Source organism: Brassica napus, chromosome A7, assembly GCF_020379485.1.
Source record: "Brassica napus cultivar Da-Ae chromosome A7, Da-Ae, whole genome shotgun sequence".
Classification (NCBI taxonomy): domain Eukaryota; kingdom Viridiplantae; phylum Streptophyta; class Magnoliopsida; order Brassicales; family Brassicaceae; genus Brassica; species Brassica napus.
The window spans coordinates 21415256-21438621 of NC_063440.1; the positions used below are offsets into that span (position 1 = coordinate 21415256).

Here is a 23366-nt window from a genome sequence, read left to right on the forward strand (position 1 = left end):
ATTAAAGGATGGTTTGTATTCAGTTTCTTAATAAACGTTTGATTCGACAGCATGTTTTCCATTATATTTTTGGAACATGTTCGGGAGATTAATAAATATAATTTTAATGATAAAATTTCTTAACTATTTTTGAAACTTTTCAACTAATATTTTAACGTTTTAAATCTGTAACTTATAAACCGCTAATATATGTTATTCTACATTTATAACCTTATTTATTTAGAATTAAAAATAGTTAATGATTTTTATAAAAGATTGTAATAGTTTATAAAATCACTTAAACTGAAAAAAAAAATATTTTATAAAACTTGTGAAATTGGTTACAGAATTTATAAATATTAATAAGAAATTATAAATGCATATAAAATTATTTATAAAACTTAATCACTTATAAATATTACAAAATCAGCTGTAAGAGTTCAAAAATAAAGAATAAGTGTTTTCAAAAGTTTATAATCACTAGTAAGCGGATCATCCTGCACGTGGTGCTCGCATCCAACTGTCTTATTTCGTCTGCATAGACGTAAAGTCTTTTTTTTTGGTTAGCTGAGTCTTAATCGAGTCTGTTTATGCTGATGACAAAAAACTCTTATATATCACATGTAAAAGTTTTTAAAATATTTAAAAATCTTATAATTCGATTATAAAATTGATAAATAATGTAGAATAATTTATAAATTAGTTTTAAAGGCTTGTAAATTAGTTATAATAGCTTAAGATAATATAGAACATATTTCGGATGATTTCTAACTTTTATCCATTTTCAATGATTTTAGAAATCATTAGCTAATTTTATTAAAAGTTACAAATCTGATGCGCACCTAAACTGATATGCGGATCAAATTTAGTTTTCTAAATTAAAAAAAAATTACATAAATAATAAACACTTGAAATTTAAACAGAGAAAAATAATCACGAGAAACCCTCCTAGCATTTACAAGCCAAACAATAAATATACGATTTAGAACTATGCTATTAAATAAATAAAAATTGATCATCAAACGCTAATATAAATGTATGAAAAAAAAGAGATTGTTTACAGAAAAAAAACAAAAGAGATGACATCATTTTCACACGTTCACAATAATATATGGTCAAAGTATATTAAAAACAAACAGAATCAGATGATTTTCACTGTATTTATAGTCCAAACCAAACCTCCAGCTCTGCTCCTATATCACTCTTTTTTTTTTGCCATCTTGTATTTTATTGAAAGGTTTTAAAAACCAGACATACAAAGTCCAAAGGGCATAAGCTTACAAGCCCAAAAAAACACAAACTAAAGAGACTCAACACTGGTCCAAACCTAACCCATGGGACCACAAGAGAAGCATCGACACGTGTTGGAAACCAAACGTGGAGAGAGAGACACATGCTGAAACGAGCCCCACTGTCTTCACCGACTGAACGTCTCCACCGGACTAAACTTCTCATCGAACCACTTGGATCAACCAGGAACACCACGACGAAAGAAACCTCCAATGATTATGTTGTAAGTTAAAAGAAATCCATCGTCTTCAACACATACACTTATAATCGTTATTCGGAGAGCTTCAACCGATCTAAATCGAGATCTCATCCACAAACTGAACCACCGAACACAAAGACGGAATCATCTCACCGATCTAGACCGCCGAGGAAACCTTCTACAACGCTTCAGATTTTAACCACAAACCAACCGACAACAAACACCCCTGATGTACAATGGATACAAAAGCCCGCGACCAATACCGAAGAAGACGGTCTGAACCCAGAGTAAAAAGTCAGTCATCCACCAATAGATACGTGTGATACTGAATTTAAACCGGACATGCAACTCTACAGAATCGACGATGCCCGAGAGAGACCACTAATAAAAATGGCGTAAAGCAAAATAAAAAACGAAGATGGTAACCGGCAGCGAAGGCCACCGACCACCATACAACCACTGTTTTTCGAAACTTTTTTTCTACGATGCAGAGAGGATGTTCGTGTTTTTTTTTGGCATATATCCAAACCCTTAGATCATTCGAATTAAGATCTTTTAATTAGAGTTTTTTACCAAAAGATAATAATATTTTTATAAAAAAAATTCAAAAGCTTCAGACATTCATATCTTATATTGAATTTTTAAAACTTTTCAAAATTATTACTGAAAAAAACACAACCTCAACGTCGTAAAAAATAACTCCAATATTCTAATGTATTAATTTTGCATAATAAAGCGAACTATTCCTGCTTTTTACTCATAATCTTATACATAGTTTTCCATAGATTCTCTTTCACATCAATGATCCAAACAAGCAAGAATCATACATAAAAGAAAAGAGCAACAACAACTTCATATTATAACATTTTTTTATGAACAACATTTTGGTGTGTTATCTTTATTGTAAATATCTATTCTTGTACTTTTAATCTTTAATTTGTAATATATTTTCAATGTAATAGAATTATTGTGTGAGATAATAATACTATTTTAAACAATTTTATTTATATTATTTGTATAGTTTATGTATTACTAATAAGAGTTCCAAAAAAAATGTATTACTAATATATATAAAGATATATTGAAATACTTAAGTGAATTATAGTCATAAGGATTAAAGTGATAAAAAAGTAATATTATTCGAATTATATGTAAATTACAAAATTCTAAAGACTAAACTGAGAAATAAATAGTGTTTGAGGTTTTGAAAGTCTCTTGGATAGCAAAAAAAATCAAAATTTAAGGATTTGAGGATATTTTGGAGATGCTCTTAGAAGAAAGTGAAAACCATCAATGTTCTTGCTCACGTTTGGCTAGTTAGTTCCCACCTCCCACAGTTTCATGATATGGGTTTATGGTCGTTTAAACAAGTTATTAAAATTGCTAACATATAAGCAGTTTTCAAATTGAAGCTTTAAAATTAAAAATATTTTATATACATGTTTCAGTATTGAAATCGTACCACTATAAAAGATATGCTTATGAGTGGGTAGCGTGGTTAAGGAATAATGTGCTTCACTATTCTATGATATAAGATGTATAATAGAGCCCCAAAAATGTATTCCACCAATGTATTTCACAAAGTATGAATGAATGAAGTTTCAGTGAAAAAAAGGGATGTACCGTAGAGCCCCGTGCAGACAAGGATGTCCATTATTAATAGTACAGTATAAGTATATTGCTTGGAAGAGATGAGGGTGAGCAACGCATTTAAGTGTAGTTGAAGCATCCAAGTTTACAAAGGGTCCATTAACCAAAGAAGCAAAAGAAAGCAGACCAAAAAAGGTTAGCTAAAAGAAACGTGTACTTGTAGAAACGAAGTGGATAATTCTAGCAGGTCGCACCGACTAATTTCGTTTTATTTTTATTTTCAAATTCCTATAGGTATATTGAAGAACGACTAATTTCGTTTTATTTTTATTTTCAAATTCCTATAGGTATATTGAAGACTAGCGTATCGAATTTTTTTAAATCACATATAGATCAAAGTCCAACTGATAGACCCATTTTTATAAAGTTAAAATATCATTTGGTATTTATTTGGTTGGCATCAAGTATACTCTTTGTTCCTGAAAATAAATGTTTAAAATAAAATTGTATTCCATAATGATATATATATTTTACATCTGTATGCAGTTTTTATCACTTATTAACGGTAAATTGTGATACATATATTTTACATTTGTATGCAGTATACTATTGGTTTAAATTTAGGGAAAATATTTACATGTCAATTATATATTTATAATTAATTTTAATATATGTCTTCTTAATATGTGTAAACAAAAAAAAAAGTATTCTTAGGAACATATAAAGTATCATTTTAATATGTTTTTAAATATATGTAAACACAAAATAATGCATCATTTAGAAACATATCCCTTATATTTAAAAGGGATGCATTGCATTTAATGCGTTCACACTACATTTGCCATGTGTCGATTAGATAGCTCTTCTCACAATTTGTTTCCTTATATGCTTCAATTCTAAAACACACGAGATAAAAATAATGCAATACCAAAAACTGCGTCTCTGTTAACTTTTTAGAGAAGTTGCAAAAACGCAACACAAAAGATACATTAATTATAAAGACTCTGTTTCGTTCTTTGACTTCAATGGAAACGGAGAGGGTGAAGCGGAAACTCGGCAGAGGTAGCGTGGCAGAGACAACGACGTCTACGGTCATCAATTTCTTCTCAGCCTCTCTTTCCCATGAACTCGCCTGTCAAGCTCTCTCTCTCTATGGTTCTGTATTTTTAAGGGTACGGAAAGGGTTGCGTTGTGGTGGTGGTGCTTACGCATCTGCTCACCGGAGAGTGAAGACAAAGCGTAATTGTGGTGCGAGTGATGATGACGATGAAATTTGGATTTTGATTTAGGTTTAATTTGTTTTCGACTTAGTGCTTTTTTTTTGCTTATGTTTAGTGTTTCTTTCAATTTTGGTTTAGTTCTATAAAATTATTTGAATATATAATAATTTAAGGTGTTTATGTGTAAGTTATGAAGGAATAATCTAATAACATATATACACAAGATTTCTGATATTTCAAGAACCTTGAGTTTGATTGAAATGTAAATATCATATTAATGTGAGAGTTTGTTAGCCCGTAGCTATGTTTTGAAAGCGTGATATTTTACATATTTTGAAGATAAATTGTTTCATACTCGCAAATATATTCATGTTACAACTAACTCGATATATTGGAATTGAGTGTGATAATACATTGAAAGTTTGAAACGTACGTAACCGATTCTTTTTTGAAACAAAACAAAGAACTCTAAAATAACACCTTTAACCAGTGTTTTGAAACCCGACCCGGACCCGCGGTTGAACCAGTAAACCCGGTGACCCAGAAAAAAATTCGATTTGGGTTTTGTGAAAAATTCAATATTTAGAAACCCGCAAAAACGCACTAAAACCCGGAACCCGATACCGATTGAACCGCCAGTTGAACCAATAAATAACTTTTACTTTTTCTTAAGTTTTTAGCTTATGTTTGTATTCTAAGTTTCCAATTAAAAAGTTAGGTGCTAACAACAACAAAAAAAAAGTTAGGTTTTCCCTTTTCAGTTTTATATTTGTGATTTTTAGATTTTGATGAAGATTTCATTATGTCACCTGAAGAAAATGAAGTAAACGATGGTAAAGAAAACCAAAATTAGTTAATGTGATTTGAGTTAGTTTATTTCTGTTATTGACAATTTATTACAATGATCTTTCATTTTAAGTTTATTTTGAATTTGAAGTTTAATTTATTATTCAAATAAGAAAAAAAATATTTATGAATTTTATATCTTAAATTTTTTTTAGATGTCATAACTTTTACTTTGTTACAGAAAATTTTAAATAGTCTAAACTATTTTTTGATATTTTGTATGTAAAATGAAAATAAAAATAGAAAAACTAAAGTTAAGTATTTTCTAAATACTTTTAAACATAAAACATATACATATCCAAACTATTATTTTATGTTTAAAAAAATATTTAAAAAATATTAAACTTTAGTTTTTATATTTTTATTTTCATAGCTAATATATTATTATATAATAAAATTAATTTATTTATTAACCCAAGATTCACCCGCGGTCGACCCAGTGACCCATCAACCCGGTAAGTCTTTTTAACATAATGAGAAAGAAGGTTTTTGGATAAGCTTTAAGAAGTAAGAACATGCTAACGTTTATTATGGTTGTTAATGTCAACATGGTCACACTAAAAGATACAAAAGCTGGTCCACACCGAGGTTGACTTAAATAATAATCAAAATTATTTTAAATTTTTGACAATATTTACGATAATGCTGGTGAATTTTTCTGATCAGTTAATAAAAACTTTGAATTTTCTATTTTTTATAACTTATAGTATGTCGCCCTTATTTATTAGCTATTGATAATATAATAAGTTTGAAACACTCATATACTGAAGTCTATGAATTTTCGATGGAGGATTATCTACACCGAATTCTATAGAAGAACGATGTATCTTTCAATTAATGATTGCTTAAGATATTTATTATATATTTATTTAAAAAATGAAAATGCTCGCATTAAATCTAACTGATTGTATCAGGTAAGATATCAAGTTTTTTAGATAAAGTTTGCAATAATCGATATATATATTCCAACTGCAATCTATCACCGGAAGAAAGAAAAATGAAAATTAGTTTAATCGAACAAACCAAAATAAATACAGCTTCCGAATGATTGTTATATTTTAAAAGAATTAAATCTAAAAAAATCCAACCTAAAATCAAATCGATGTCCACACTAAACAAATCTAATATTTTCTTATCTTATAAATATTAAAATTAATAATTTTATTCCACGCAAGGCGCGGATTATCACCTAGTGAAGTATTATTTTAATTGCCTTATTTAAAATTATGTTGCGAGTTACATCTCAGTTATCCTGATTTTAAAGAGGTCGATGAAGCCGCTACAGAGAAAAAGATCAGCGACACACTGAAATTATGGATGGACCTACAACTCCTCATGTTTATGGCAACCAAAATGTTGCATCAGTGTCGCTAAAAAGCATTGTTGGCCTTAGTATCTCTACATCTTTACGCCCCAGTAAACTTTTATTCACAAAATTTCTTTGGTTGCTTTCCTCTTTCGAAAAGAAGCACGTGGTGAAATTGTAATTGTAAGAAAAGGAATGAAAAAAAGAGGGATATGAAATTGATGGTCTGCTGCGTCCTCAGACTAAAATACGTAAGGTCTCGTGATTAACTCCTTTTGATTTTGTCCCATCATATTTTTTGGTCTTTTAACCCTCTCGACTGAATCATGACATATGCAGAATTTATTTCATGGATTCAAACAAACTTAATAATTTGCTACATGGAAAATGTCCTTTTCATTGTATATTTTCCCCACTTCTGCATATGACGACTATGACCACATGGTGCTAGTACCCACGACCAAACAATTTTATATATAAGCTTTTTTCTCCATATATATTCGCGTAAAAAATGTTGATAGATTATGATGATATTTTTTTTTCTTTTCTGATGATGATGATATTTTTTATGTAAACAATTTTTTTTACATCTCATTACTTTTTTTTGTGCAACTTTACATCTCATTACTTAAAAATAATAGGAAATATATATTCCAATTTGAAACATGCATGGGTTCTTCTTTATTTATCAAAATTCAAAACAAAAACAAGATATGCATTTTTTTTTAAACCAGTTTCAATTCTACTGTTGCTGATCAAGCCATGGCCAAAAACCAGAGTGGTCATCCATTGCACAGAACATGTTACTGATACTGTTCTCTTCTTTAACCATATATACTCTGTCCTGAAGACGAGTTTTGAAAGAACTGCAACGTCGTTGTGGTGGTCGTTGCGGTGGCTGGCGACGGTGGGAAGAAGTGTCGACCAACTGTTTGCGGCGGCGGTGGGTGACCTGCGGTTATTGTGTTTTCTATTGATGGCGGCGGTGGCCTCGAGATATCAAGTCTGGGATTATCGGAGATGTTGTCGCTTTTGTTACTGCAAGACCCTTCTGTTTCTTTGTTCAGATTTATAGATTTTGTTTGTTCTTTATTTTCTAATCCCATAATCTGTATTTAACAAAACCCATCAAGATTCGGAAAAAAAAACAGTGCTGTATAATGTGATAAACATTAGAAGGCTATTGCTTTCAGATCTTTGTTGCACACAAGAGGGGAGAAAAGAAGAGATGGGTGATGTTTGAAAAGCCATTAATCATGTCCAGTTTATTAACCCTACTTGAAAGCAATTCCTGATCCCAATAATTATTAACAAAAAAATATATGTAAACTTTAATCTTTAACATTTTTCAGAAAAAAATATTTATTCACCCTAACAAATTACGAACAAAAGAACAAAACAAAAGGTCAATATTTTAATATTTACGAAAATTATGAGATTTATTTCACCAAAAATCTTGATTTTTACATTTTTAGAAATAAAAGAAACTAAGAGATTCAGTCTTTTAACCCTAATGAAACTAAACATATAAAACAATTGAATTTAAACTAAAATTGTGAGGTTAATTACCTCAGCTTGGAGTTTCTCATTGTGAGTTTGAAGACGATCGTTTTCAGCTTTAAGTGCATCGAATTTTAGTTTAAGAGTATCATAATCTTTCTCTAGCTGCTTTGTTTTCCAGCGAGCTCTTCTGTTCTGAAACCAAATCGCGATCTGTCTTGGCTGTAAACCTAAGACACGAGCCAACTGCATTTTCCTCTCTGGTTCAAGTTTGTTTCCAAGCTCGAAAGTCTTCTCCAATGTCTTCACTTGCTCCATGTTCAATCTCCTCTTCTTCTCTCCCATCTGAGACCCATCATCTGAATAATCCTCTTCTAATATTTGCTTACCTATAAATGAAGCAAATCCTGAAAACAGACAAACAACAGAGGTTTAGTAAACAGAGAAGATCATGAGTAAGAATACGTGTGTTTGGGCATACCATTGAGATCTTGAGGCATGGAGCAAGAAGGAAGGAGGGGTGCAAGAGCTGGAGTCTGATGAGGATGATCGTCTTCGTAAGAGTTTTGGATCATGAAACTTGAAGGGAAAAAAGACATTCCACTATTACAAGACATTATCGCCTGTTTTTGAAACAGAAGACAAGGTACTGTTTGCTAAAGCTTTGGTCGTTTCTCCTTAGTTTCTTCTTTCCATTATAATTGAGTACTCAGGATCTAAAAACTCTTTCTACGAGTCGGAGAATCAAATGGAAAAAGAAAAAAAGAGGAGGAAAAAAGAAAGTGGAATGAATAGGCTAAGACTATGCCATTTGTGGTATTTGTTTTCTTCCTTTTAAGTTTTATATAGAGAGAGGGACTTTAAGCTGAAGAGGGATATCGAAATAAAAATTAACTAGAACAAATAGCTTAAACAAAATTAAAAACACAAGTTTTTGGTCTTACCATAAGTTTTAAAAAAACATAAGTTTAGCTCCACTTTTTCATTTTTCACTATAGATATATTGTTAAACCAGTGTAAGTTTTCAAATATTGGTCTACCATTTACTCTTTAAGATATAAATTTATTCTCCGGTGTTGATATTCATCGATGAATAAAATTTGGATACTATGTGAGGTATCCTTGCCTTGTGTTAAGCCAGAGATAGAACAAATGCGACTACATTGTTTACAACCTTAAGAAGATCAAGATATAATAAATATTATTTTGTATTTGTGTTTCATAATAACTAAAATAATTATGATCCGTAAATTCGTATATTTTCTGACGAAATCTATTCATGTAATTTAACTCTTATTTGAAAGTTACATCTCTTCAAGATTTTTTTTTTTTGGAGTAATTAGGAGGTTATATATTTGTAGACCCGCACATGTTTTGAAATGAGTCATAAACTAATTTAATTTTTTTTTTTTGGAGAGAAAAACTCTTCCAACAAAATTTAAACATGATCCATTAGACATCTACTAGATAATCTAATAATTTTATCAAGCCAATTATTCTCTGGTCTTCTAGAAAAACTTGAACATATGATTGTAAGATTTCTACTAAACAGTTTAAGATTTTAACCATTATACCAACCTTATGTTGGTATTTGTGTTGTGTTTAAATTATTATCCAAGTTTAAATCTGCAAAATACATATTGTTGACAAAACAAATATAATAAGAATGCGAGAGATATTTACATATATTAAAGGAGGGAAATTCTGAAAGGGTTACAGCTTGCGTACTCTATAGAAAATTGAATCAAAGAGAATAAAAACGTGAGAAAGAAGAACTCATTTTTCCCCCTCGGGAGAGACATGAAGAGGTGTTCTCTCTCTCTGATCACATTTGCCCTTTAATCTTTGATCTAATCTCTCATTCTCAAATTAGTTTTATCCTTTCTGTAAACCAAATGAGATGGGTCCAACTATCGAAGTTGTTTGTCTCTCATTTTATTCTCCAAACCAAAGATTTGACTACTGTATAATTTATTACTTTAATAAAATTTTATGATTTTCACAAAGCGTAGTAATATATTGAGGTAGGGGAAAAAAATATTGAGGTAGGGAAAATGGATGAGTGAATGGGTCCAGTGTTGAGTCTATATATTATATACCGGTATAGACCTATAAAATCGTGTTGTGTCTACATAGACCTACCTAGACTTGTAAAGGTATAAAAACAGGAAAACCTTATTATTTTTCTGTTTCTTGTGAAGAACAGAGAAGTTCTATTATTGATTTTTCAGATGTTCTATGATGCTAGTTGGGGTAACTTTGATGTGAAATGGAGTTTGTAGCATTTCCAATCCTACTCTATTTTCCATTCTAAAATAGAGTTTGGAGTAAAAATGTTCTACTAATACTCTATTTTTCACTCTATAATAAAGTAAAAATAAGTTTTGTTTTAAATATAGAGTAACTTGTTTATTTTTTTATCATCACTCTATTTTTTACTCTAAAATGGAGTACCATTAAACTAGAATTCAACTTTATTATAAAATTATTCTATGGTCTTAGAAAAGGGAAATGTATGGGCTTGCAACCCCAACTAGACTATTGTACTATTATTGTCAATCAAATTTAATTCATCTAATTTTAACTTTTAAAATATGATAGTTCGGGTTACACATCCTATAATAAAACTGGAATCAGATAAATTTCTCACAGTGAATCACAGAACTTAATGGGATATAACTAAACAACAATGAGAGCTTCTGTGGGAAATGAATGGAAAAAAAATCATACCAAGAAAAACATTTTTCCAATCTGTTAACTCTGAAATATCTTAAATCTATGAGCACAAGTAAAAGACCAGCAGTCGTAGGCACACAGAAGAAAAACGTGCAGCTAAGATTAACATCTAGTAGGTGCGGAGGCCGAAGACCCCGCGGTACTATATGCCTTTTAAGATTAAGAAAAAATAATAATTTTATGATAAGTATAATTTCTTAAAGAGAAAAAAATCTAGTTTTGAGGCTACTATAAATATGGATTTAAGAAATTGTAAAATTAATTATTCACATAATAATATACAAACCCTAAGTATTTGCTTCAATACGTTTTTTGCTCTTAAGTTCTTTGCTTTCTTCGAATTGATTTGTGTTCATTCATAACAAAATCATAAATTGATTGTGAAAACACCTACACTATTATATCGAAAGATATGATTTACACAAATTCCATATTAAAATTGAAAAAAATATACACCATTAGTATATAGTATCAATCAATTAATAATTTTTTCCTGGAAATTATTATTAAACAAAAGAAGATTATGAAGGGTGATGGAAGATGTCAAAATTAAGCATGTGCGTTTTACCCGAATGCAAAAGTTCAAATCAAAACTGATCTGAAAGTATCCAACCTGAAACCAAAAATTTATGAGTACTTAATTGGTTTAAAATTCCTCTACTCAAAAGAATCAAAATCAAAACGAACCGATTTGAATATGTTCGGATCCAAAAAGAACTGATCTGACTTGAACTGTCCCGAGAAGAACCGATTCATGTCTGACCTAAAAACATGAATACCAAAGACTATAACTTCAAGTGTTCTATTTTTATATTTTAATTTATGATTTAGTTATAATATTTTTTTATTTGTAGTCTTTGTTATTATTATTTTAATATTTTCAAATAATATAAATTTCAAATTTCAAATTAGAGTTTTAAAATATTTATCTCAATTATTATTAGCTTATTTTGCTTATTATGTGAATTTTAGATAAATATGACGGATTTTAACTAAATTTAAATAAAAAATGGATGTTTTGAATCTTTTTCGGATTATAAATACCTGAATCTATATGGACCAGCTACGCATTCGAAAGTTACATGTATTAATTTAGTTATAGACATGAATTGATCCAGATTTGAAAAGATGACTCAAATCTAAACAAAAAAAGTTTAAATAACTAATTAAGTTTAAATATTTAGGACCCAAAGAATTCAAATCTGAAAAGAACTGATATGAACCTGATCCAAAAAAAAAAAAAAGGTCTAGACACGGAAATGATACATAAAATACAAACAACCACACTTTAACACAAAGACCAAGGCCTAACGAAAAAGACAACTAGACCACCACTTTACCTTATTCGTCTGGCTGCTTGAAGGCTGATCAAAAGTCATAGTACTCTCACCACAATCTTTTTGGGGATTGGATTGAACGAGCATACATAGCCGGTCCAAATCCTTTCCCAGGAACCCAGTCAAAGCAAATTGTTTGAAAATGATTTCCAAAGGCATAGCGGGTTACCTCCTAAAACTCACATCAGAGGTTCCTTACCAAAGCCATAACCATTAGGAACCACAAGAAACTGATTCAAACAAAGCATAGAGGAAGAGATCATCAATCCATCAAGAACCTATTTCTTTTTTTGCTTCTTCTAAATAGTATATGTATGTTCTACGTTTGTTATGGTCGATACAACAATTTTGTATTTCGTACATGAAATTCTAGGTCTTCTCTATATGATTATGGTACAAGTACAACACATCTGATCTCAAACCTACGAGCATTAGCCTAACCTACACATAGCAAGGCATAAATGTATATTTATCGTGGCTGCTGTGATCATACTAGCAACTTGTGAGACAAGTTTTCAGAATTTTTAGCAACTTGTGAGACTATCTACCTTTTTATTTTCCAACAAATGTTATCATACGTATATGTTTTCACTTCATCATGATAAGAGTGCATATATCGCGTCGCCTCCAGTCAAATCTCTTGTGAAGAACGGATAATTATATAACATTTTGTGGTTGCTTATTTAGTAATATACTCTACATATACAGCATCATGATTAAGGTTGATTCCTTATTTCGACGATTAATTACTATTCAAATGTGCACAGAAGTAATCTTGTCGTTAGTAGGCAGTGTTTTGCATAGACTTTTTTTTTTGCAGACCGATTGGACATATGACATATGAACAGGAGTTACAAAATATAGTCGATGAAAGTTTTTCAAATGTGTCAGAGAGTTATTGTAGATGTTTCGGTGTTCTAGCCCTTGCGCTACCATTCTCTACTTTGTTTTTGCTTAAACCATTCTCTACTTCTTCAAGTGTTTTCTGGTTTTCCTTCAAAGAAATGGAGATAAATCAAATTTAGTAGAACAAAAGCATTAAATTACAAGCAACAACTCGTTTTGAAATTTAGTTTGGAACAACAAATTTTATTCGTTGTACGTAATTTTGAAAATGGAAAATATCAAACGGAAATAGACAAAATATAAAAATCAAAATATAAACAGAGAACGTGTTATATATATACCTTTTTTTTTTGCTAAGGATTTGAATTTCATTAGAAAATGGGATGATTCATTTACGAAACAAAAGAGAAGAGCAAATAAGTCTTCCTCTGCCAAAAAAATAAAAACAGAGCAGGACTACAGAGATTCTGAAGTATCAGATTGGATCATTCATGCTTTAGCCATTGAGTCATAAGTTTACAAAATTTCTTTCGCTCTTTCCTTGGTATACTGCATTTCGACCAGCCTGTCGATCGATGAAAATGGAACAACGGGTGTTGGGAAAAATACATGAATGCTTATGCAGATGAATAAAATAAGATACGTTGGGGTATTTAGGTTAAGGGAATAATAACAAACGAAAATACTGTTTAATTATCCCCACATAAGAGCTGTTGAATCTTGTCCCTACTTCCTTTCCTCTTCCATTCCTTTTCCTAAGCGATCTTTTTCTTAATTTTTTTTTTCCCAACACGCCTTGTGCCGTTTTCATCGATCAATTTATCACAACTGTTATCCAAAAAATCTTTTTGGCTTTAACTGTTATCCGTTCTTCACAAGAGATTTGACTGGACGCGATATAAGTCGTGTTCGTTTCTTTGCCGCAAGATGCAGCGGCAGCGACCAAAAATTAAACGGGAATCACGTCAACACACAACACCCATGACCGCAGCGGCGATTAACAACACGCAACACCGATGACGCAGGGGCAGTAGAAGGGACGCTGAAAATTTTAGCGTCACCGGCGTCTCGTTTTTTGTGTCTCCGGAAATCGTTAATGGTTACTTTAACTTCAGTTTCTATTATTTTGATCATCATCACCGTGCTTTTTCTTGCCGCAGCGGGAGCGTCTTGCTGTTAACAAACGAACACGACTATATGCACTCTTATCATGATGAAGTGAAAACATATACATATGATTGGAAAATAAAAAGGTAGATAGTCTCACAAGTTGCTAGAAATTCTGAAAACTTGTCTCACAAGTTGCTAGTATGATCACCCAACTTCGTTATCTCTTAAAACAATTGATCACAGCAGCCACGATAAATATACATTTATGCCTTTCTCAAAAAAGACGAACAATATATAAGTATATATGGTTTCGATTCATGTATATCCATCAAAACTTCAATACGAAACTAGGAAAGTCAGCGATGTAGTTTTCAGGAAGTCACAATATGTCCCTCCTCTCGCTGCATAAAATACTGTATATGACACATATATAATATACATGTGATCGTTCGTGTGCTCTTCTGTCAGATTTTACTTTAGACGCCATTATTGCTAATGTGGTAGCACATAGAATGATAAAATCTATAAATTTTAAAGTTAATTTTCCTACAAAACAGAACGAGTTAATTATAGAAGTCCTTTAGTGATTTTACAATACAAGTACAACATTCAATTCGATTATAAAAAGTAAATTATTGCAGATTAACGGAACGTGGTGTAAGTAATATACGTATTTTGAAGATATTTATGAGTGTATATGAATTACTCAAAAGTAATCTTTATAAAACCTCCAAGTCATTAAGTCTTTTTCAAAAAAAACCTCCAAGTTCTTAAAAATGTGAGAACTTTTCTTTACTTCATCGAACAAATTCATATTTTGCTCAAATTTAAAGCCTCCAACTATTTTCAATAGTATTAAAAAAAGCAATATATTCAATAAGATGGCCTTGATTTTATATTTATTTCCTTTTTTTTGTGCACCTGATGTTTGTGGTTGTCCATGTTGTGGTTTGTGAAATTTTTTATTGGGCTTATTTGTGTAATAGCCATATATTGAGTGTAAATTAGGTAACTAAAATTTATTTTGACATAATGTAATGTCAGACATTATGACACTTTTCAACCGGTTTTACCTTTTATTTTAATAAGTTCTCAGTTAACGTGTATAATAGAAGAAAAAAAGCCACGTCACGTGTTTATTGACCACATACATATTGCATCGAGTGTTCTATTCCATATGACCGAAATAATATAAAATTATAACCTTACTCACAACCATTAATACTAAACATTACCCCAATCCACAAATACTAAATCCTAAATATCAATCACTAAACTCAAACCAAAATATAAACTATAATATATATTTATAAAATTAAAAATCTGAAAATAATATATAATATATAATATTTTGTAATATTAACCATACTATATAAATAGACAGGAAAGAAGGAGAAGCCATCTAGGTCACATGTTTATTGACTAACATATATGCACTTAGTGTTCTATTTCAAATGACTAAAGTCGTATAAGATTATAATCCATCCACAATTCCTAATACTAAACATTATCCCAACCCATAAATACTAAATTCTAAATCTTAATCACTAAACTCAAATCCAAATATAAACAATAGTATATATTTATAATATTTACACAACTGGAAAAAAAAATTAACTAAATATAATATTTGTAATATTATACTATACTATATAAATAGATACATTGAGTGCTCTGTTCCATATGGTCGAATTAGTATATGATTAAAACTCACCTTCAACCCCTAATACTAAAAAATTATCCCAACCTATAAGTACTAAACCATAAATCCCCATCACTAAATCTAAACCCAACTATAAACAATAATATATATTTATAAAATTTACACTGCTAGGAAAAAATTAAAAGAGACAAATTGATGATGAGAATAAAACAAAATAATAAATATATGTAAATGTTAATTGTAGAGAAGAACAGAAAAGAAAAGAGAAGAAGTTACCGGTTGTACTGAATGGTAGTTTGGTATATATTGTAGAAAATACGTTGAAAATTTTGGTCAAATTTTTTTTAAGCTAGTTATCTAATTATATTTTTTTGGTGGTTATACATTCCAATTTCTCTTTTTTATTTTCCTAGTTTGGAATAAATGGGTGTTCATGTTGTGGTTGTCCAACACAAACATGTAAATAAAGCAAGAAGACGTTCGTGGACCTAAGGACAAGAAATAAGGGAGGCCCAAAACTTGGCTAATTTCAGCCATCACCGCAAAGGCACACTTCTCTATTGGACATCCATGATCCATTTTATAGTATTCTGTAAATCGCAAACACGTAATTTTATAATATTCAGTACTTTTGTGATCTTGCTAAAAGATTTCAGTAAACTGAAGACCTTTTAAATTGTTGAAACATACCCACTCACATATATATTCTTATTATGAATTTAGATTGTTTAGTGAATTGTTTAATTAAATTAAATTTATAGTAGTTCTACTAAATCTTTGTGTGTTCATTTTATATTGTAATTTGTAAACGCTTTAATTGACAAAAATACCCAATTTCTTACAAGTTTTAGTGATTATTATCAACAGTTTCGATCTATGGTTTATTTCATGTATAAAAAATGTTATAGTGCCTTTGTTGTCTAATAGTTAATATCATCTAAAACAAATCATCAAGCAGGATATCTCATTTCTCCTTCACAATACCGGTCCAACAATTTTATGTGCCTTAAACCAATTTTTATTTAAATATTTTTATATAATATATTTACAATATAATTTACGCAAAAAGAATTGTAAGCTAATTTAACTCCATTAATAATATGATGAAAATAACTTCATAAAATTGATTTTATAGAAATATTATTCAATGTTATCCTAAAATTTGATTAAGATTTTTTATTTTATTAAAAATTTTATTAACAATTTTTTATGAAGATTTTTTATTTTATTAAAATAGCACCCTAAAATAATGTATACTGTAGAATTTAGAACATAGAGCACTAGTTTTATAGGTTTTGGCTCTAGGTCGACCGAATATAAAACATTTGTCAATGAGTTGATTAGACGAACCGAAGCTTGTTATTGATTAGTTTACTCTCCGAGAACTCCCTAGATTAATCCAACACGCTATGTTATTTTAATTAATTGAGTGGGAAGCAGAGTATATTAAAATCGGGTACTAGCTCCTATCAAGATGTAATGTCCCATTAATATATTGTCTTCACCCAATTATACATCTGATGACCCCATCGGTAGTTTTAAAAACTAGTCTGAATTTTAGGCTAGAGTAATGAAAATATCACGTTGTATGTTGTATTTATGCATATATAATTTTAAAAAATGTGAATGACTCGGATAGACGTGGACATCCAGTTTGGTATCTTTCTCGGATATAGTTTATTGTTATATTTATGCAACTATCAAGACATTTGATTTCAGAGGGCTTAACAAACATAATGCGAGAGATAAAGAGAAATTATTCTATTTTTGTTGCAAGTACATGCGCAGCGGTAGAATCCGTCTTGCATCTCTCAAACAAAAAAGATAAATACTGAAAAGATTTAAACTAATCAGTAACTCACAGATGATAAACGTTTCTCACAATATTGAACAAACGTCCCTTCTTATAGAGACGTTTCCCGCCTTTTTTTTTTGCTCTTTTCTTTTATTTTAATTGATTTAATTTTTTAGAAACTCATTAAAAGCTTTACCAATGCAGATGGCCTTAGAACTTTTGAGCTGGATGCATGCATAAAAATCTAAGCCATGGTTAAAGAATTTTCTTAATTTGTCTCTAACAACTAAATTTTCTTCATAGTAGACAAAATTCAATTCAGCCTGATATAGAGAAAAAACATTGCATAAACAATATTCATATAAGATCATATACTAATACTAGGAGAGATTATTTACGATTTTTGAGTTTTCGATAAAAAGTGAAACCACTTTTTTTTTGTTTCACCTTTTTTACACCTAAAAAAGATAGCATAAATATTAAAACCTAGAGATAAGTTTTTTTTACAAGAAAATGTCAAAAAAAAAAAACTAAAAATAAGTTTTTTTGGTGTAGGAGGTAAGTTGGTTTCCATTTTTTATAACCTACATAATTTTTATCTCGTCGAACTGGTTACTTGAATCTAGATCCATTCTCTAGAGTCTGGACTCTTGTTAACTAGCCAAAATTAATAAATAATTCAAGCGATTATGTTGATATATCTATCTTATTAAAACTCAAGTACAAAATTGGAGTGTTTGGAGACTTGAATAGGATTTTTAAAAGTTTGGAGTGTTTGGAAACATGGATTGCAGTCTTTTAAAAAAAAATATTTTTGTTTGAAAACAAGCATAGTAGTATTAAGAAAAAAAGTAATGGACTTATGTTTTTTTTTTAAATTGAAAGTTATCTAGGCCACTTTTAAAATATACCAAAATGGATCAATCTAATTCCCTAAAAAAAATTTTCTAAACTAACCATAAAACAAAATTTAAACTTTATATACATATTTCAAATCAAAATAATAATTTAAATTTAATTTATATCAAAAATTGATTCAAAAATATACATATATTCAAAAATGGATTTTTACTAAACTATTTTTCAATAACCATTATAAAAAAATATTGTCAATATATATAAGAAAAATATAATACAAAGCCCAATTTGAAATACCAACTCAAATTATGGTTTTCATATTAAGTTTTAAAAATATAATATATGTAATTATTTATATGATGGTATGTATAAAATACTATTAATTATATGATTACTTATATGATGGTACATATAAAATACGATTAATTATATGATGATAAAATACGATATATAATAATGACTAGGGATGGGCTTTTGGATACCCATACGGGTTTAGTTCTGATCGGTTTGTATTTTGGGTTTTCGGGGTCAAAGATTTCAGCCTTATTAGAATGTTTCTAAATTTTGGTTTGAGTTCGATTTGGATCTTTGCGGGTTTGGTTTGGGTTTGGATAACTAATTTAAATTATTTTTAAAGTCTTAAATCATTATATATTTTAAATTTCTCAAAATGTATAAATAAAATAATATATTACGTATAAATTTGAATAACATATGTCATAATACTTAAGCTTAACATATCAATTGGCTTGATTTAAAATTTTGGATACGAAATCAATAATTATTTTAAGTATTTTTGGTGATTTGAGTATACTTTAACTATTTCAGATATTTACTTTTGACTATCTATATATATTTTCAAGTATTTAAACCAATTTAAAAGTATCATTTTTGATGTTTTATATACGTTAAATCTAAAAATAATTAATATATATAAGTATATAAATCTATTTTTAGATAAATTCGGATACCCAAATACTTCGGTTCGGATCAGATTCGGTTCTCTAAATAACAAAATTTTGAATAATTAGAATATTTAATCAATTTTTGTTTGGGTTTGGTACTATATCTTTGGATCGGTATCGGTTATGTTCCTCGGATTCATTTTTCCAAATCCTAATAATTACATGAAAAACAAATATCAACATATTTTTCAAAATATACACCCGCGCGCCTGCGCGGATCAAAATCTAGTCTATCTTATTAAAACTCAAGTACAAAATTGGAGTGTTTGGAGACTTGAATAGGACTTTTAAAAATTTGGAGTGTTTGGAAACATGGATTGCAGTCTTTTAAAAAAAATTATTTTTGTTTGAAAACAAGGATAGTAGTATTAAGAAAAAAAGTAATGGGCTTATGTTTTTTTAAAAAATTGAAAGTTATCTAGGCCACTTTTAAAATATACCAAAATGGGTCAATCTAATTCCCTAAAAAATTTTTTTCTAAACTAACCATAAAACAAAATTTAAACTTTATATACATATTTCAAATCAAAATAATAATTCAAATTTGATTTATATCAAAAATTGATTCAAAAATATACATATATTCAAAAATGGATTTTTACTAAACTATTTTTCAATAACCATTATAAAAAAATATTGTCAATATATATAAGAAAAACATAATACAAAGCCCAATTTGAAATACCAACTCAAATTATGGTTTTCATATTTCATATTAAGTTTTAAAAATATAATATATGTAATTATTTATATGATGGTATGTATAAAATACTATTAATTATATGATTACTTATATGATGGTACATATAAAATACGATTAATTATATGATGATAAAATACGATATATAATAATGACTAGGGATGAGCTTTTGGATACCCATACGGGTTTAGTTCTGATCGGTTTGTATTTTGGGTTTTCGGGGTCAAAGATTTCAACTTTATTAGAATGTTTCTAAATTTTGGTTTGAGTTCGATTTGGATCTTTGCGGGTTTGGTTTGGGTTTGGATAACTAATTTAAACTATTTTTAAAGTCTTAAATCATTATATATTTTAAATTTCTCAAAATGTATAAATAAAATAATATATTACGTATAAATTTGAATAACATATGTCATAATACTTAAGCTTAACATATCAATTGGCTTGATTTAAAATTTTGGATACGAAATCAATAATTATTTTAAGTATTTTTGGTGATTTGAGTATACTTTAACTATTTCAGATATTTACTTTTGACTATCTATATATATTTTCAAGTATTTAAACCAATTTAAAAGTATCATTTTTGATGTTTTATATACGTTAAATCTAAAAATAATTAATATATATAAGTATATAAATCTATTTTTAGATAAATTCGGATACCCAAATACTTCGGTTCGGATCAGATTCAGTTCTCTAAATAACAAAATTTTGAATAATTAGAATATTTAATCAATTTATGTTTGGGTTTGGTACTATATCTTTGGATCGGTATCGGTTATGTTCCTCGGATTCATTTTTCCAAATCCTAATAATTACATGAAAAACAAATATCAACATATTTTTCAAAATATACACCCGCGCGTCTGTGCGGGTCAAAATTTAGTTGTTTGTTAAAGCGTTAGGTTTGCGATATAATGCGCAACATTAATTTACACGTGAATGATATCCTAATTAGGTCTGACAAACCATCAATATGAAACCTCACTCTTGGTTTACTTTAATTAAATCTCACGGGAAACATCAATATATTACTTTTACCAAAAAAAATATCAATATGTTACTTCTTTCGCTCGAAAAAATAAATAAACAGGGCCCAAAAAAGTATATAAATTCATATGTATTTAAGAAACCGAGTCATCATGACAATTCAGACTTTCGCAGAGCAAGATATTTTTATATTTATTTTCTTACTTCCGAAAGGTAATGTGCATAACAACTGCAGGATAAGTGCGATACAGTTTAAACAATAACAAAAATATATAGTTATGTAAGTGTATGTAAAACAATTTATTACTGTTACAATCTATACTATACTAAAAGGAAAATATAAGCCATGGAGAGGGTGTCCACATAGGATAGAAAAATCAACCAATCAGAGAGCCCGAAATTGCCACGTCATCTCATTTATTTTTTCGTAAAAAATGAAAAAAAAATACGAAGGAAATGATCGAACCCGGGTTATTATGACTTTAATATAGGGCAGTTACCACTAAGCTATTGAAACTTTCTTGAACACATATACAAGAATCACTAAGTATGTAATCACAAACTCTTATATACAATTACAATAATATGAATTTAACTTTCAAGACTCCGATACTTTGTTTTGTAAAAAAAAAATAAGTAAGTGACTATGCTAATATATTATTTGAAAGTGTGAGAACATTGACAAATATGAAAAATCAAAGATTTTTGTTTTCGTGACAAAGTTAAGAACTTTGTAAAAGTAAATTTAACATATAAATTTTCGTGACAAATATGAAAAAGCATAGATTTTTGTACAATTTTGACAAAACAACTCAAAACATAGTTCTCTAATGTCTTATTAAAATATTATTTAAGGGTGCAATAATTAAATATATCAATTCAATAAATTTTGTAATTTATAGACAAAACAATAACACAACAAATTTTGAAACATTTGTTTAACCTATCGATTTCTTTTCATGAGAATCCAACTAAACAAGATAAAAAAACAATTAGATTTACAAATATTTAATTACCATTTTATTCAATTTTGATTAATTTCAAATTGTAATAATTTATCTTTTTGAAGTTACAAAAAATAATGTTATTTCTTTATTACACTAGCATTATATATAGAGTCTATATACACAAATAAATATAATATAATAACATAAGATTGATTTTCGTGATTCATATGAAAACTTTTTAAGTTATCCACCAAAGAAAATTAATTAAATCAATCAAATTGTTAGAATACAACAAATTAATATATAATTTTATTTTAAATTAAATTACTTAAAAGTGTATTTTCATTAATAACAAAATAATATATATATATATATATATATATATATATATATATCAATTCAGTGAAAGAAATAGAAGCTTAATATGGAAAAAATCTTAAATACAAAAAACTCTAAAAATTAACAAAAAAAACTAACAAAAATTAAACTATGATATCACTTGAAAGCTTCTTAGACAATATTAATAAAATATTTTAACGATAATTAGACAAATTTGATTTTTTTTTGCGAGTCAAAAGTTTATTATTAATTAGCATCAATTATTTCAAGATGTTTAAGAAATGATGAACAAAAAATAGGATGGACATAAATGATATATGGACTATGAATAGTACTTTGTAAAGCTGACTTAGATAACACATCTGCACATCTATTTCCAGTCATTTTTGATGCCTAAATTCAATTACCTTAGAGCAGTTATTCACAAAGAGATCGTATGAGATATTGTTGTGATATCCATATTTGTTTCTTGACTTTTAAGAAGATTGATAACTGTAAAATGTCTTCTACGAATATGATATGTCAATAACCGAGTCCCCAACATGAGACAAAGTTGTTTAAAAATAAAATAATTTTATTTTTCTTATATTATATAATAAATATATATTATTTAATGATAGTAAAAATATAGTTATTCATCTATCACAAATATCTATGCAAATATGTGAATCAATTACAACAATCAAACAACTTAATGATTTCCACAAAGAAAATTTAAAAATATATTTATGTTATGTAGTCTTACTTTATATTCTTTAAATAATATGATACAATATTATATATTATTTTTTAGAATTGAGAAATACATAAATCAGTTAGACAAAATAAGTGATAATTAGACAAATTTGATTTTTTTTTTTGTCAGCCAAAAGTTTATTATTAATTAGCATCAGTTATTTCAAGATGTTTAAGAAAGTATGGACAAAAAAATAAGATGGACATAAATGATATATGAACTATGAATAGTACTTTGTAAAGCTCACTTATATAACACATCTTCACATCCATTTCCAGTCCTTTTTGATGTCTAAATTTAATTTCTTCAGAGCAGTTATTCCACAAATAGTTCGTATGAGATATTGTTTTGATATTCAGATTTGTTTCTTGATTGTTAAGAAGATTGATAACTGTAAAAATGTCTCCTTCG

The 23366-nt window shown here is 28.6% G+C and overlaps 1 protein-coding gene across 1 annotated transcript; it reads right to left on the minus strand.

Annotated features, from left to right (window-relative positions):
• Nucleotides 1-7054: 7054 nt before the first annotated feature.
• LOC106357079 (homeobox-leucine zipper protein ATHB-13) lies at nucleotides 7055-8766 on the minus strand. The gene is made up of 3 exons (XM_013796764.3): nucleotides 8412-8766; nucleotides 8000-8337; nucleotides 7055-7539 (listed from the first exon to the last, which is right to left on the minus strand). Exons 1-3 carry the CDS (start codon nucleotides 8545-8547, stop codon nucleotides 7255-7257), a joined length of 759 nt encoding a protein of 252 aa, XP_013652218.1. The 5' UTR covers nucleotides 8548-8766; the 3' UTR covers nucleotides 7055-7254.
• Nucleotides 8767-23366: the final 14600 nt, after the last annotated feature.

Excerpts from the sequence above, each read along its gene's own strand:
- LOC106357079 (XM_013796764.3), bottom strand. The coding sequence starts at position 8,547 with ATGTCTTGTAATAGTGGAATGTCTTTTTTCCCTTCAAGTTTCATGATC. Across the intron at positions 8,338-8,411 it reads CATGCCTCAAGATCTCAATG|GATTTGCTTCATTTATAGGT; the intron begins GTATGCCCAAAC and ends GTCTGTTTTCAG. Across the intron at positions 7,540-7,999 it reads ATGAGAAACTCCAAGCTGAG|ATTATGGGATTAGAAAATAA; the intron begins GTAATTAACCTC and ends TGTTAAATACAG.